The following is an 18092-nucleotide window of genomic DNA, read 5'->3' as shown; positions in this document are numbered from 1 at the left end:
CTTTCATTATAAGCTTTTTTTTTTTTCACAAAAAAAAGATAAAGAATTTGTCCTCACAACTAAACTATATTAAAGGGGGTGCCTGGGTGGCTCAGTCAGTTAAGTATCTGCCTTCAGCTCAGGTCAAGATACCAGGGTCCTGAAATCGAGTCCAGAGGCAGGCTCCCTGCTCAGTGGGGAGCCCGCTTCTACCTCTCCTGCTGCCACTCCCCCTTCTGTGCTCTCTCTTTCTCTGTCAAATAAATAAATAAATAAATTTTTTAAAAAATAAATAAATAAACTGTATTTAAGAAAACTAAAATTAAAATGTATTTCTATTATGCATTCATTTAACAAATCCTGTGAGCTTACTATACATATAGATTCTCAGAATTACAGAAGAATTGGTGAACAAAAAGTTTATAAACCTATAGAACTCTCAAGTCAACTACCAGATCATGAGAAAGAAATCATTGTTGTTTTAAACTCTAAAATATTGGATTTGCAGCTGTGGATAACTGAACTGAGTGTGGACTAGGAGATCTAAGTGTTTTATATTTAGTATCTTGATGAATCTTCTTAACAACCCTGAGAGACCAATACTATTAATGACAGGACATCCCAGATAAATAACCTGAAGCTCAGTGAATTTAAGTAATTTGCCTAAGGTCTCCCAGTAAAGCAACAAATCAAATCCAGTACTGTCTGGCCTCAAGAACACATTACATTCCCCTACTGTTCTATGAGGATGTTTAAAATGTCATTCTATGATGATGTTTGCAAAAGAAAAATAGTAGAGGGGAGATGGGCTTTCAAAATCCAAGCCAAATTATTAGTATTATTTTTTAACACAGAATGTAATATTTCCATTTATAGAATTTCAAGGAAATAATAACATATATGGAAAAAGGACACAAATTAAAAATGAAGATAATTTATGAATGAAAATAAACATGTATGAATCAATATCTTATAGTCAAATAATTTCCAAAGAATCCAAAAAATATATAATGCGGTAATTTTTAAAAATTTAAATAATGCATGACATTGTTAGATCCATGTGATGTTAGATCTTCTACAAAGTTATAGAAAATCATTTTTTCTGAATTTATCTGATACCTTCATAAAGTTAAAAGTCACTAAATGTGGGGACGCCTGGGTGGCTCAGTGGGTTAAAGCCTCTGCCTTCAGCTCAGGTCATGATCCCAGGGTCCTGTGATGGAGCCCCGCATGCGGCTCTCTACTCGGCGGGGATCCTGCTTCCCCTTCTCTCTCTGCCTCTCTGCCTACTTACTACCTCTATCTGTCAGATAAATAAATAAAATCTTAAAAAAAAAAAAATCACTAAATGTTGTTCCCGACAATCCCAGTTACAACTGCACCCAAAACCATAAGACACCTAGGAATAAACCTAAGCAAAGAGGTAAAAGAAATCTATACTCTGAAAACTATAAAACACTTATGAAAGAAATTGAAGAGGACACAAAGAAATGGAAAAACATTCTATGCTCGGCCTCTCTGGCCATCAGATGAAAGTAGTGACAGCCATTAATGTAGCAGCTGTAGTCATCCCCCCATGAGGCACTGAGCTCATACATGTCCATGAGTCATGATTTAAAGAAACTGTTTCTTTTTTTAGGTAAACTCTACATCCAGTGTGGCACTTGAGCTCACAACCTTCAGATCAAGAGTCTCAAGCTCTACTGACTGAACCCACCAATCGGCCCTAAACAAACGGTCTTGAAAGCCTCAATAACTACGAACAAATCACTCGTTGCCAGCCCTTATGGTTGCTCACCTGATTTCCACCTCTCACATCACATTTGGGGTCTTTAAAAAGGATAATTTCAGCCTACATACTGACAATGTACCCCAAATAGCAGACAAGATGAACATCTGCATTAAAGATAAACATCTTAACCCTCACTGGCATTAAAAGTCTCCATCCCAGAGTGGTGTTCCACATGTACATGTTCAGAGCTTCCTTTTACACTCCTAATTCAGGTTCATTGTATGTGGCTAATGAGAAAACTGTTACCCATTGCCTTGGCAACATATCTGTTTGCTGAAAGGAGAAATAAAACCTGAGGTTTATTTTAAATTTTCTATCTGTCAGGTCGCTTACAATAAATTAGGAAATATTTTTTTAAAAACAGTAGATATGGGGCGCCTGGGTGGCTCAGTGGGTTAAGCCGCTGCCTTCGGCTCAGGTCATGATCTCAGGGTCCTGGGATCGAGTCCCACATCAGGCTCTCTGCTCAGCAGGGAGCCTGCTTCCCGCTCTCTCTCTCTCTCTGCCAGTCTCTCTACCTACCTGTGATCTCTCTCTGTCAAATAAATAAATAAAATCTTAAAAAAAAAATAAAAAATAAAAACAGTAGATATTAGGGCACCTGGGTGGCTCAGTCAGTTGAGCATCTGACCTGACTCAGGTCATGATCTTGGAGTCCTGGGATCAAGCTATGAGTCAGGCTCCACACTCAGCAACGAGTTTGCTTCTCCCTCTGCCCCTGCCCTTGCTCTCTCTCTCAAATAAATAAATAAATAAAATCTTTAAAAATAAATAAATAAAATAATAGATATTAATAGGCTACAAATAGTAACAGGAAATTGTTTCATTCATGAAAATGTGTTAAAGCTTTTTTTAAAAAAATATGAATCAAAGAGTTTTGATGCCATTAATATTTTAATGAAGAACATTAAAGAATATTTCTGTTCTAAAATTTATACTATAGTCTTCTAGTAACTTCCAGAATTTTACAGGGAATATTACAGGGAATTTTACAGGGAATATTACACAGCTAATTGGTAGGATACCTAGAATATATAATGATATCTAAGTCACTTTTTAAAAGATAACAAGTTACCAAAAGAGTTTGAAAGCCTAAATAATTATTGGTGACTAACAGTTGTGGCGTACTCATTACATACCGTGAATATTGGAATTTCCCATATTGGAATTTATAAATGGTAAAAGAAAATAAAGGTTACTGTGAGGACACCCTAACTGTAGATTTGAAAACAATAAAAGATTAGTGCTTTAAGGCTATAATGTATAAATCAGATAAAAATACAAATTTAAACTCAAGAATTCTTTGAGTCCTTATTGCAGATTTTTCAACAGAAGTAACCTAATAATTCAGTTATCTATTAGTTATAATCCACTTAACATCTCTATGGTTTTACTTTTTTTCCCTTTGATTAATAAGTTTCTATTGATAAATGAAAAACAACAGAAATGGAAGCATTTTCAAAACAACCAAAATACTAAAAAGTAGCAGATTGCAGATCCCGAGCCAAATACCACAAAAATATTCACAGGACTTTATTTCCATGCCATAATTTGTTGGCCAGAAGCCATCCTTAGCATTTAATCTTAGGGCTTACTCTCAATTTAGGAAGTCAAGTAGGCAGTATTCCCAAAGAATATGACAGGACTTGCACTCTGTTGGAGAAGAAACACATCTATTCTGTGTTTTGGGGGCACAATATCACTTCCTTACCCTGTAGTTAACTATTGCTATTACAATAGGATTCTCACGTCCAAAGAGATCCTTTTAGTGAGTTTATATATTTATCTTAATTTCAAAGAGGTTGTTATACTGAACCATTGAATTATGAAAGTATTCTAAAATTATTTCAATTTAGTTTGTTTTTTATTTACAGGGAATATTACACAGCTAATTGGTAGGATACCTAGAATATATAATGATATCTAAGTGACTTTTTAAAAAATAACAAGTTACCAAAAGAGTTTGAAAGCCTAAATAATTATTGCTGAGTAACAGTTGTGGCGTACTCATTACATACCGTGTAAAATACTAAGTGCTTTTAGGCAAGATTCATTCATTCATTCACTCAACATATATCTGTTGTCTCTTGTGTGCATTATTCTAGGCCTGGAGAACAGCAGTGAACAAAACAACATTCCTGCTTTCCTGAAGTTTATATTCTAGTAGGAAAAAATCAACAATTAGGTAAGTAAGACATAAAGCATGTTCAATGGAATAAGTACTATGGGAAAATAAGCAGCAAAGGGAGACAGTGAGTGATTCTGTGTGTTTGTGTGTATAATCTCATTGAGATAAGTTGACATATGAGCAAAGACCTGAAGGAGGTGAGGAAATCCAAATGTGGATCCCAAAAGATATTTGTTAAAGAACATTAAATAAATACTTATTAAGTACTCTTATGAACCTCTTATTTAATCCTCACAGCTGCACTTCATGGTAGGTACTTTTATTGCTCCCATTTTATAGGTAAGAGAATTGAGGCTCAATAAATATAAGGAAACCTGTTGAAGGCTGCACTATTCACAAAGGCAAGATCAGATCTGAACCCAGATCTGCCTCCCCCACAAAGAGTGAGTGAGGCTTTTTAGCCGTCTTCCTCCTGTCGAATCACCTGTGTATCCCATAACAAGATTTCTACAAGTTCAATATCGGTACCTACCTAAGAAGATAGTGAATTACAACATCAACTTAAAAAAGAAAAAAACCAACTTGAGAGGAAAAAAGTAAATGAAGTTTGGTTCAGTCAAATAAATAAATTTTTAAAAATTCCTCTCTAGTCCCCTGGTGAGGGGTCTAGATAAAGTGGGTACATTATGGCTCTCCAGGCACAAAATCAAGGATACCTCAGTGGGTCTTATGAAGGCTGGTACTGAAATGTCTTTCAGTGCAGCACTATCAGGGCTGCAAGAAGAGGCCATGAGTAGGGAGAGGGGGAGAAAAAAAGGAGAGGACAGGAACTGAGTCTGATGTTGGAAGTTTCTATCACCACTTTCCCTTCAGTTCACTGGTCTTTTCAATTGAATCTCAGCACCAGGGTTGAATGTTTACATCTGGCTGTGGAACTGAGCCCTTCACAAGGTATCATCTACTTCAGGGCGGTCCTGCTGTGAGGAATTGAGATCATCCACAGGACTTCACTAAAGCATTACATTGCCCAAGGCCTTAGACTTGTGGCCAGCTGAGAAAGACAGACAGAACTATCATCACTCTACTGTCTAGTCTTTGGGCCCCTTGATTCCCTCTTCACTCCCTGGAAGCACGTGTACCTATGCATGAAGTGTGTGTGTAAGGGTAGAAATGTATGCACAGGAGAAGGGGGAGGCTGTGTTCTCCAACCACTCCAGACCTGAACAAATGGAGTTTTGCAGTAATTGAGTGATTTGAGGGAAAGTGAACATACAAACCCAAGCAATTAAAGGGAAGATTATCTTACTTAATACCAGGGATAGATGTTTTTCTTTCTGCCTCTCAAGTCCAAAGAGGAAAATCAGGACGAGTGACTTGCTGTAAACTTTAAGGTCAAGGACCCTTTCTGTTGAGCTTGGCTCTCAAGTTCTCAGTAGCCAACCGCGCGTGAAACATAATTAATAGCAAGATAAATATAAGTTGTGGAAGATACAATGGAAAGTCAGAGGCCACTTCCATGGGCCCTCTACAAAAACCCCATCATAAACAGACTTAATCAACGTTAGCAGGGCTGTGAAACAGTATCACCTTCTAAAAGCATGCTCTTCTCTAGAGCTCTTATTGGAGTTTCTCTCTGTGGGCGTGTTCGTAAGGGAGTGGGTGAGCAAGAGTGTACTGGGTACAATTTGTGTATTTACAAGAGAAAACAGAAGCTCTGAATGAGGAAGAACATATGTTTCTGGGACTGCATCTGTGCAAAAAGTACAGAGCCCCTGAAGTTGTACGGAGGGGGAAAAAAACCTTTAAAACGTCTTTTATTTCACACACATCATCTTCTTGGCACCTTTCCCTCCTACTGCCCTTCCTGCCTGACCTTTCTCACCCTCAGGTCCAGGAAAACCATGAAATGTTGAACAGTCTGGCAGAGGCTGCCTAACCAGATAAACTGCTCACTTGGGGATCCCACAAGCAAATCTTAGCCCAGGATCATAAGTGACTCTCCAGGGCGCACCTGCCTAGAGGGCGGCTGCTTCTGCAATTAAGCGGAAATCACATCCTCTGCCAGAGCGGCGCGGACGCGGAGTGCTGCAACCAGAGCCGGGCGCGGCCCCGGCGGGCGGAATCCGAGGTGACTCGGTGGGTTTGCGCGGCCCCGGGCGGACCGCGCCTCGCACCCATCTTCCCCGCAGGGCGTCCAACCCGCCAGGTGTCTGCGCGCGGCCGGCCTCGCCTCCGCTCCCAGGCCGAGTGCGCGTGCCTGGCCGGAGCCGCGCCCCCTGCCCGGGTGGGTAGAGGTGAGGTTGGGGGGAAATCTGGGCCTCTGCTCTCGAGGCCGCGCTCTCCCCGGCCCGGGCCTCTTACCAAGCGTGGGGGAGGCGGGGCTGGAGGCGGGGCCTGGGCGGCGGGGCGGGGCTCGCGCCAGTGCCCCGGGCTCCGCGGCAGCTTCGTCCGCAGGTCTCCCAGCAGGCAGGCGGCTTCGTCGCCCCCTCCGGCCCCATGGCAGCCCCCGGCTCCCCGGCTGAGTGCGGCTACATCCGGACAGTCCTGGGCCAGCAGATCCTGGGGCAGCTGGACAGCTCCAGCCTGGCTCTGCCCTCTGAGGCCAAGCTGAAGCTGGCGGGGAGCAGCAGCCGCAGCGGCCAGGCGGCCAAGAGCCTGCGGATCCAGGAGCAGGTGCAGCAGACCCTGGCCCGGAAGGGCCGCAGCTTGGTGGGCAACGGTGAGTAGAGCCCAGCCACACCCCGCAACGCCCCATCCCACCCTTATCCCTTCCCCTTCCTCGTTCTCAGCGCCCTGTTGCTTCGACTCGCTGCTTTCTGAGGGCGCGGGACCTGGTGTTCTGCCCACCTGTTGCTCGCAGTCCCTTTGTATGACCTGCCGCGCCTCCAGACTCAGACCCACTTACTTCGGGAAAGCACTCTTCTAAAATAACCTCTTTCTCAGCTTCTTCGTATACGCATCTACATATATTTATATAAATATGAAAGATTTCAATACAAGATTTTCACCCCCTCCTTAACACTCTCCTTCCCCAACCCCCACCACTAGAGTCGTGGACTTAATCTGGAGGCTCTGGGAGTCTATAAACACTTTGAGATTCTGTGCAGAAAACTGGTGTGCTCATTTTTTTTTTTTCTGGAGGAGAATGCTCCTAGCTTTTATTAGATTTTTAAGAATCCATACCTCTCTATGAATTTTTTGAAAGAGAAAACCTGAAAGTACTGGCCCTCCCTTTTACAACCTGTAAATTGCGATTGTGGTGCCTCGCCCAGGTATTTCAGGGCGCTCCACCCTGTGTACGGAGAGAGTGGTTGGTCTAGGAAGTGAAAAAAATTGAGAGGAGGCTCTGGGCCAGGGAACAACTACACCATCCTGCGGAGGAGGAAGGGGACTTTGACCACGCCAGCAGCAGCCTTGGCCGCCTTGCTAAGGCGAGCGACGTCCTCTTGGGCACAGCCCTGGTCTCTCCAAAAAAATTAAACTTGGAAGTAAAAGGGGTTCAAAAAACAATAGCACTATATTAGTCATTTATAGGGGAGGTGGAAGGGAAGATGGTAAACCAGCTGCGAAAATTAGAGAACATGATATTATCACTTTCTCCATTGCTAAAAGTCAGATAATCAAAGTAGTAACTCTTTTATTAGTAGTTTGATTTATTTTCTTTATTATAAAAACATTATAGGCTTATTACAGAAAAGAGAAGAGAAAACTAATTGAACGATTAAGTTGGGATATCTGTTTCTTGCCTTGTTGAACTCTTTCTTGAGGACCTAACTTGGGCAATGGCAAATGTAGAACCCATTAGGGAAAAAACCCAGCATACCCTGGGAGGCTATATTGTTTTCAGTTTGTGAAAGAATCAGGCAGTCAATATTTACATACTTGAAAGGTAAAGAGAAGATATTTAGTAATCGCAGTTAATACAATCACTACTGCGTGCCAAGAATTGGACTATGTAGTTTGCATTCATTGTATCAGTAAGTTCTCAAAAAAAAAAAAAAAAACTTTTGTCTTAGGTGTTTTAATCTCCATTTTACAGACGGGGAAACTAAGCAGTTAACACTCAAGTAAGTAGAAGAATTGGTATTAAAACCACCGAGCCTGAGTTTTTAAACCACTTATCAGTTATATTGTTAAGCTTTTTGGTTATTAATACAAAGTGGGATTATTATTACACCCTGAGGTCTCCCTGGTCTCTTCTCACTTTCCTCTAAGTAAAATTGAGGTAGTTCTGTGAGTAGGGAGGTCTAGACAACACCACACTGCCACAGTACAAGGAAAAAAAAGAACCTAAATTTGCATTTGAGAGTGTGACAACTGAGGCTAATTTTTGATGAGTGGCGTCATTGCACCCTGTTAATCTTTGCAGATTCAGTGTTAAGCTGAAATCAAACGAGGGCGTTGTGCTTGGGGGACACGGGATGCACATTAAATGTTATTTCTTACCCTCTGAAAATGGCTAACCAGAAGAGCAACTGGACAGCCACTATTCAATGAGTGGGGAAAATCAACAAAAGGATAGGGATCATCTTGCTGAACATCCACTGTGTGCTTAACACTGTTCTAAAATCTTCATATGTTTGCATTTCATTAAATCCTTAAAACAGTTGCATAAAAAGAAGGCATCACTCTCTCAGTATTTATTGGTTTCTTTGCCCCAGACACACCATGATCTGTCCTCCCTATTACATGGCAAATTCATATTACTTGATGACTTCAAGAAATATCCAATGAGTCTGGTCTTCATGTAGGGCACTGTGCAGGGGCTGCATTAAAGACTTGTACTTGCTTGTAGGCAAGAAGTTTAAAGTCTAAGAAGGAAATCTCTAAAAAACAGTGTTCTCACATAAAAAATAGCAAGCAACCCAAAGACGAGCAGCTAACACATTATGGAGTTTAGAAGTACGAGTTAGACTACTAGCGGAAGGGAATTTTGAAAAGCTTCTTAGAGGAACTGGATTTTAAATCTCGAAAATTCAGTAGGACTGGAGAGGGGTTGGTGGCTGAAGGAAGACCGACCATTCTAGGAAGAGAGCAGCGGGAATATTCCCTAGTTCAGAGAATGGTGTGGTAGGGACAAACGATGTCTTGGTGCTTCTGCTCGAATGTTTAGGGCAACTTCTTGAATGGTTTTGCCTACTAAGAAACAAAGTGTTTGAAATATTTTGATTACAGCAGGAGCTTCCCGCAAGCCGAAATACACTCAGCAGCCTACACAGAAGTGCAAGTCAGGCAGAGAGATAAGGCCTCTAACAACACCTACTTACTCCAAAGCCTCAGCTTTCTGAGACTTAAAAAGGAAATCGGCTTCAAAGGAATTTAACATTAACATGCCATGAAACAATTACCGAGGGTGGTTCGTGTTTGTTAATTAAAGTTCTTTGGAAAGGCCTGGGGGCTTGTGATGGTTGTGAGTATTGTTTTTATTATTTCTGTATTACTATCATTTTTCTAAAGTTGGAACAGACCAGCAGTTGTGGAGTAGGGCTAGTCTGGAAAGAGTCCTGTATCAACACAAGAAAAGTCTGGGAAGAAAGGGCCCCGGTGTTAACTGCTGTTAGTCCCAGAGCCCTGGAGAATTCTGAATTGTTGACATACCTGCAAGATTGGGGCAACAGATAATCTGCTGAAAACAGAGATGTGATAAATGAGGCTGATTTGTTGATAAATATCCTGCTAGGGCCTTGAATGCCTCAGTGTATGGGTGGGTGGTTTTCATTGTAAATCATTCTAACCTTTGTTGCTGTTTTAAACTGTGCAGAGCATTTTAAAGTTGGCTGTAACTCTTGGAAGTGCCTTGTGTGAGGGGGGGTGGGTTAGAGGACAGTGGGGTCAGAGGTATGTAGCAGCATTGTGAAATGAGTGAGTATATTGTAGGTAATTTAAAAAAATTACTTTATAAACAAAACTGAGAGATATTTAAGAACTGCAAGTATTAGCAAATGAAAAAATTTAAAGTGTCCATATCCTATTTATTACACTTACTTTGAAAGTACTACTATACTTAACACACAGTCCCCCCAGGTGCTTGAATGGGGAAGAAAGTTCTGTTTTAAATTGTTTTATGTAATACTTGTAAAACACAGTGAACAATATCCTAATAAAATTTGCAACTTCTTTGGAAATCCACCATAAAAACTTGAAGCACGTCATTTACTTCGTTTCCCTGGCCGAGATGTTTTGAGTATCTGTGAACAGAGGAAATTCTGGAGAAGGAACTGAAAATTGGTTAAGGAAGCAAGAAAGGTTATTGTTAATAGGTGTTATTGGGGAGAGCGGAGTGAGGGGTAGGGAAGCTGTTCGAATCCTGTATGCATTATTTGTTGGCCAAAAAGGAATTCCAGGAATGAAGCAGTTCTGGGAGCAAGGTGGCTAGTCCTTCAGAAAGTGGGAGGGATCAGGAGTCGCCGTGGGGTCGGGGGGGCAAAAGAGCCAGATGGTGGGGTGGCAGAGATGTGCCCAGGCTGCTCTGAATGTAGTTATGAATGTAGTCACTAGCGCTACCTGATTTAATGTACCTCCATGTCTGCCTAATATTGCCCATGGGCTACTTTTTGTTTAATGTCTAGCAGATCAATTACAGTGAGTACAGAAAAAATATAGGTTTTTAGTTTAGTTTTGTGTGTTTTTTTTTTAAAGATTTTATTTATTAATTTGACAGAGAGAGATCATAAGTATGCAGAGAGAGAGGGGGGAAAGCAGCCTCCCCGCTGAGCAGAGAACCCGATGCGGGGCTCTATCCCACCACCCTGAGACCATGACCTGAGCTGACGGCAGAGGCTCAACCCATTGAGCCACCCAGGCGCCCCGATTTTTTTTTTTTTAATAAAGATTTTATTTATTTGAGAGAGAGCGTGAGCATGCACAAGCAGGGGGAGCAGCAGAGGGAGAGGGAGAAGCAGGCTCTCCACTAAGCAGGGAGCCCCATCCGTCCCAGGACCTTGGGATTATGACCTGAGCCAAAGGCAGAAGCTTAACCAACTAAGCCACCCAGGTGTCCTTTGTTTTGTTTTTTAGAAATTCTTCTGATTATACTTAATAAAAAGAAATAGAGTGTTAGCAAAATATGGTTACAAAAACTATATTCCACACACCCTTAGAAAGAGTGAGAACACATCCTTTATGCATAAGGTCTTGAGTGAGAGTGTAGTAGAAATCTTTCAGAATTAGTGAAACTATAACAATATTTGATTTTGATTATAAAAATTTAATGCTCTGTGTGCCACAAATAAAATGCAAGACATTCCTTTCAAGAGAAGACTGTTATTTAGGTTTTTTAAGAGGCTCCTTTAATGTTATCTATGCCCTGTGCTAGGGGTTCCAGTGATGGGAACAGAGGGGAATTCATCTGACTTACGTATTCGTGGTATTGTTCACATTGGCTCATTCTTCTAAAGTGTTGTTTTGGTTACTGGCTTTAAAACTTATGTTCTCATGTATTAAAATAAGGATATATACATTTATGCATTATTTTATCTTCAGATATAGTTAACTGATTTTATACTAAAATTGAATTTCTGGTCTGGTCAATAAAAGCTTTCTTTTTTCTTCTTTTAAAGATTTTATTTATTTGAGAGGGAGAGATAGAGAGAGAGAGAGAGAGAGACCTGATGAAGTGGAGGGTCAGAGGGAGAAGCAGACTCCCTGCTGACCAGGGTGCCTGATGCGGGACTGGATCCTGGGATTCCAGGATCATGACCTGAGACAAAGGCAATCACTTAACCAACTGAGCCACCCAGGCGCCCTATTTTTTCTTTTCTAAGAAAATAAACATGTTATTGGCAACCTACCTATGACTATAATGAAATATAACAAATATGTTGCTAGAACTTCTGGAGTATATAAACCAGACTTGATTAATAAGTCCCGTAAATGATCATTTGTTTCCATCTCAGATGATATCCAAGAATTTAAAATTATACAGTTCTTAGACACATGCTGGACTCTGACTATTTTGTGCATGTACACAAATGTGTGAAGATGTAAACCATACTTCTCCTAGGGAAATAAACAGTAGAAGGCAGCGTTGCAAGTGGGAGTAAAAAACAAAATGAGGAGAAAATCTTTGTATTAGGGTGAACCATCTTGCTTTCTTGACTTCTTATGGTAGGAATAACAGAATTTCAGATCCTGTTACAATAGAAATATTTAAAAATCTATTTTATAACTTTTGTGTAATGTCATTAGTGGTGATTGGATATTGAACATAAAAAGAGTTGTTATGTTCTTAAGTGCTTAAAATGAGGTAGGGAACCCAATATGTTGACTTAGATAGAAATGCATATTTTGAAGAAAAAAAAGCCTTGAGCATTTGAAAACGCAATTTGCCATTACTATTAGAAGAATCCGCATACTTGGGGCGCCTGGGTGGCTTAGTCATTAAGCATCTGCCTTCCTCTCAAGTCATGATCCCAGGGTTCTGGGATTGAGCCCCATGGGCTGCTTGCTCAGCGGGAAACCTGCTTCTCCCTCTCCCACTCCCCTTGCTTGTGTTCCCTCTCTTGCTGTGTCTGTCTCTGTCAAATAAATATAATTTTAAAAATCTTTAAGGAAAAAAGAAGAGGAATCCATTTACTTATATTCTTAAAATAATCAGATTTAGGCTTAGCACTGTTAATCCCATGATCAAAGTACTGAAATCTCTTGATTTCCAAGAGAAAACATTGCTTATTGGAAGCTTAATGATTTATTCCCACTAAATCTTGAATCTCCCTAATACATCCATAGAGTGGGCATAAGGAGGACCACATCAGAATTATTGTACTGTTACCTTTGTCTCTGATGGAGGAAAACAAATGGGAACTTTTATTGACAGATAATAGGAACTTATAAACCACCAAAATATTACAAGTTCATACTTAAGGCATACAGATAAGAGAATAACAATAAATATTCAGCATCCAGATGTAGAATCAACCTTGCTAAAAGGAACATATCCTGTCTACTCACTCAAGAAGAGAGAGTCTGCCTACATGAGAGGGAAGGAAATTTTTTCTCTATTCCCAGAAATTTTTTCTATATTCCCAGAATGACAGACACAGGAGAAAATATTTGAACACCTTCCAGCCACACCAAGGCAAGAGCAAAGTGTAGGACTGCCGTCCTCCCATTTTGACTCCACTGTGGTGATCCACGGGATGGATGTGGGCCCGAAGCGCTCCATGCACACTGAATTGGTGTAACTGGGTTATTTCAAATGGATAAGGACATATGCCTACTTAACAATAAACTTGTGAAGTGCTGATGCAGGGCTCTGCTAGAAGCAGTAGTACAAATATGATTCTTTATGTCAGGATGCCTAGAAGATAAGACAAACTCTTCCTGCTTGAATCTGGCCTCACTCCGACTCATTCCTCGCCTTACTACTGGAGTCAACTTTCTGAAGTCTCACTGCATCATTTCTTGATTTGAATTCCTTCAGTTCCTTGCTGCTATCGACGTAGCTATTCCACTACGAGTAAAATTCTCATTCAGCATGACATTCCAAGTTCTCCATGGTGTGATGCCTGCAACTTCTCAAACTTCGTCTTATCACCCCTACTCCTACGCCCCCACCAAACAAACATGTGGGACTTATCTTACTTGGTGTTCCTATTCCTGCCACCCTCATTCCTCCCTTCTCCTGGCCTGCTTAACCTCTTCTCCGCCCCCTCAAAACTCAGTAAAGTGGTGTTGGATAGACACTATCTCAGAGGGTAGAGAGAGATCTTGAATGCAAGTTAAAGATTGGAGATTTGCAAGTCGCAGAAGATGTTTTAGTAAGAGAGAAATGTGAAAAATGCAGGGGATTTCTGAAAATACATCTGGAAGACTTGGTGCAAGGAGGATTTTAAAGGAGAAGGGACAGCAGCTCTGAGTGAGTTGGGAGGGAAGAGATTAGTCCTGGTACGTGAGAGGGAGGAGGAGGAAATAATGACTTGAGACTCATTACAAAAACCTGTAGTGAAATTTTAAAAGAAAAATAATTAAGTTTGTGAGTTCTGTAAATTCATCTTTTTTGACCATTGTGAGTATAATGTGATATTTGTCATTGCAGTTCTAAAGTCCTTATCAGATATCTCAGCAAATGAATTGGCAGGAATGCCAAAGTAAGGAGACACGTGGCAGGAATGGATAGATATAGAAATTTCCAGGATGGATCAACATAGGACTTCGTCAGTGTGCTTAAAATCACATATTCTATGACGACATATTCTGGCTACTCAAATGAAATGCATGCTATAGACACCTGCAGTATTTGAGTCCTTTTTAATATGTATTTTTGTGGTTATCTTGAGCAGTAATTTGAGGATTATCTCCCACATGCCATAAACGGATCTATCGGAGGATAACTTGAAGCTGCTTGGGGAGGCTTCTGAAAAATAAGGCCTTCCTTGGGGCACCTGGGTGGCTCAGTGGTTTAATATCTACCTTTGGCTGGGGCCATGATTCTGGGGTCCTGGGATCGAGTCCCACATTGGGCTCCCTGCTCACCTGGGAGCCTGCTTTCTCCCTTTCCTTCTGGTGCTCCCCCTGCTTATGCTCTCTCTGTGTCTGTCTCTCTCTGTGTAAAAAATAAAATCTATTTTAAAAAATTGGGGGAAAAAATGAAAATAAGGCCTTCCAGTAGCTGACTGGTATCTGGTGTGAGGGAGAGTAGCCCCAGACTAGTTGCACAGTGGTACATGGCACGTGTGGCCCATTGTGTGAGGACAGTGGTTCTGTCCCTGGCATATTCACCTTCCCACTATTTCCTCAGTTCCGATTCCTGGAATATCAGCTTTGTAAGAAAGTCCCAGCTCAGCCTTTCCAACCGTATACCCAATATACCACTTGTTTCTCATAGTCAATGACGTAAGTTGTGTTACCTGGTCTCAATAAGCAGCATTGCACAGTTTTTGTTAATTTTTCAATCAGCAGGAGCATGAATAGACTTCGACCTACTTTGAAATTTATCTTTGCCATGGTCTTTAAACCAAATTTCATTCATTTTCCAGCCTCAGCAAGTACCTACCTGAGTTCTACACCTATACATGCTGTAGAATTGTGGTTTCCACAAATATCTGGTCATTTTTCTTAGAAAGTAAGAACAGAAGTTAAAAGATAAAAGAAGTTGTTATTGTTGCTGTTTTTAATGTAAATCCAGGGAAATAAACCTTGTGTCGTAGGCACACACAGGCAAAGAAAAATCCTTCACTCATTCCTGAGTCCTGTTGTACGGTTCTTGATGGGTCCTAACGTACGGTTCTTGATGGGTCCTAATGTAATTCATGTTTTAAGCTCCTACTTTTGTTACTAAATGACTTTAAGGAGCCATTTAAATATGAATTTCCCTATACAGATTTCTTCCAGTAGGTTTCAGGATGCCCTTTCTCACCTGTAATAACATACCCCCAATTTTACTCTTAAGGAAGGAGTTAAATCTTCTTAAGGTATGTGAAGAAAGAGAACTACTATTCCCAGAGGTTGCTGCAGAAAGGCCAAGTAAAAGAAGATGATAGCTCTTAGACTTCTGGGCTCTCTTCCCACAAAAAGACCATTGTCAGCCTACACTGTGAAGGCAACATCTTGTGACCGGCAGCACAATTAAGTGTAGCATTTAAATGAATATCAGCAGTGAATGCCTGCTGATGTCTATGTATACATCTAACCATACCTGTTTTCATGGGAATTTCTTCTCTTTCCAGCTCTACAAATTCTCATCTTAGAGCTTAGGGTGAACCAAATCAGTTTTTTAACCATTCGCAGAAAGTACTAGAAGCTTGAGAGAAATTATGTTTTTTTTCTTTTTTTAATTCGAATGCTATTCTAATAGAAGCAAGTTATATAAAGGTTTTGTTTGCTTGTTTAGCCATTCTCAATCATCTGTTTACTATAAGGGCAGCTGTAGTTGATTTTTTAAAACATGCTCAGATATAGCTAAGAGTCACAGAGGCTTGTCAGTTTGATTTTATAAGTGTATTAAATTTAACCATTTAGGTAATAAATCTGCTCACAAAACGCCCAAACAAAAAACTGATTATGGAAGTCAGTTTATTTTTAATCCTAACAATAATCCATTTTTTTGGACAAGACTGGCATACATAACCAGAAACCAAGATATTTTTCCCCTCACAGCTACTTAGCGAGTCCTATCATTCAGATTCACGTTTGGACCAGGAAAGAGAGAAAATTACATTATCCTGAAAGTTCTACACCTTTGCAGTCTTCTGAGCAGTTTGGAATCCTTCCACCATAACAATCAACCCCCATCACCCCACCCCTACTCTATCATTGCTTTGACCGTAATTGCTTTTTATTTGAGAAGGTGGAGTTTAAAGTTGTTCTGTAAATACAGTCTTCCTTTCTCTTATAAAATGTCTCTAGCATTCTTAGACGGAAAGGTATGGGTAATGTTGCCCAATTAATATTAATTTGAAATAGTTCCTATAAATCATCACCTTCTTTAGGAGACACAAGAAGCACATTTGCACACTGTGTAAATGAAATGAATGGCTGGAAAAACCACAGTACTGCCATTGTGATCCTCAGTAGCTGGGTCAATCACAAATAACCAGAGAAAGTTAAATTCAAGATCACTGGTAAATTTACCAGAATAAAAATTCTGCAGTAAAACACAGTGTAAATTAAAGCATGCGCTCTATCCCTCTTTTTTGAACAGATTACTTCATGAGAAAGGGTAAAAAACGAATTTTCATAACCCAAATTCTAAAAAACAGTATCTCATTTTTGCATATAGCATTACAATTTTGAAAGCATTTGAATATAGGCTTTCTCAGGTAAACCTCTCGCAGCAACTTTGTTAGTAACTAGAATTATGGGAAACTGAGGCATATAAGTGATTTGTCTGGGCACACAGAAAGTAGTGTAGTAGAGGCTCCAGGCCAAGTCCACAGATTTTTTCTGTTTAGGAGGAAACCTGCCTCATTTTGTGATGAGAACAACTTCTTTGAAATATAATGATACCCTAATTTTCCATGTTAGAAAGTCTGAATTTTCATGTTAGTTTATTTAAAGCAGGCTGTGCCTGTAAGTATGCTATGCTTACTTTTGTTTGCTTTCTTTTTCTGTTTTTGAAGAAGGGCATGGCTGAGTTATTACATATGTTTAGTTATTATTTATTTATTCCTCTGAACAGAAAATGACTTGTCTTAAAGATATGTTTCCATCCTGATATATATATAATTTAATTAAGTTAATTATTATTAATTATATAATATATAAAATTATATTATTAAATAGATATATGATTAATATATATGTATATATATATATATATTTTTTTTTTTTTAATTCCACCCAGTTCAAAATTTCTTTAAAATCTTAGAATACAAAGGCACCTGGATGGCTCAGTCAGTTAAGTGTCTCACTTTGGCTTAGGTCATGATCTCAGGGTCCTGGGATCAAGGCCCACATCAGGCTCTCTGCTCAGTGGGGAGTCAGCTTCTCCTTCTCCCTCTGTCCTCTCCCCCTGACCAAATAAATAAAATCTTTAAAAACATAAAATCTTAGAATACAGCTGCTAAGAATAAGCTGCTTAGAATAAACCTGCTAATTCATCTTTAAGCCACTGTACTGATGGCAAATTCATGACTGCCTAGGCAAATCAGTATGCATTGCTTGTTGTTTGAGCCTGGCCTTTTAACCAGTGAAACCTGCAAGCTAAGTACCAGGAGGTACAGGCTTTGCCGCACAGGAAGAGAGTCTGTGATTTAAAGATCCAAGCTTATTTTATTCCTTGTTCCCAACTGTGTTGTAGTTATTTTGGGAACCAGTAAACTGGTCTCAATTCATTCATCTGAAAACTGAGGGATAAATTTCCTTATAAGGACTTATGTCAGCAAATAAAAAATTAATAGTTACAGAGTATTTGGAGTTGCCCAGATGAAGATTCTAGAGGAAAGAGAATGATTGCTTTTGGTTTTCCAATCAAAACCTGTGATAATGATCCCACCAGAGCTTTGGTAAATGGCAGTTCCAGAAAGACTACAATGCAGTCAAACAGCAGAGACCAGTGGAAATGAGGAACCCAGAGTTCAAACGCGATACAAAATTGCTTTGCAATCTAAAGCAAGTAATTAAGTTTCCCTGTTTATAAAGGAGATGATAGGAGCTGGCTCTGCATCACAGAATATTGGAAAGAAACATATAAAATAATTGAACTCCTTAAAGAAAAGTAATATTGAGATACAAGGAGTTCATGTAAGTTGCTTT

General features: G+C 40.0%; 1 protein-coding gene across 1 annotated transcript in view; it reads left to right on the top strand.

Annotated features, from left to right (window-relative positions):
• Nucleotides 1-5950: 5950 nt before the first annotated feature.
• Nucleotides 5951-18092, top strand: part of PKP2 (plakophilin 2) — a 92002-nt gene continuing 79860 nt past the window's right edge. The window contains exon 1 of the mRNA XM_032349957.1: nucleotides 5951-6618. Within this exon, the coding sequence (XP_032205848.1) occupies nucleotides 6396-6618 (223 nt within the window). The 5' untranslated portion in view covers nucleotides 5951-6395. The remainder of the gene's footprint in view (nucleotides 6619-18092) is intronic.

The sequence above is a fragment of the Mustela erminea genome, chromosome 6 (assembly GCF_009829155.1).
Source record: "Mustela erminea isolate mMusErm1 chromosome 6, mMusErm1.Pri, whole genome shotgun sequence".
In the NCBI taxonomy this organism is placed as follows: domain Eukaryota; kingdom Metazoa; phylum Chordata; class Mammalia; order Carnivora; family Mustelidae; genus Mustela; species Mustela erminea.
This window is presented reverse-complemented; position numbering and strand designations above follow the sequence as displayed.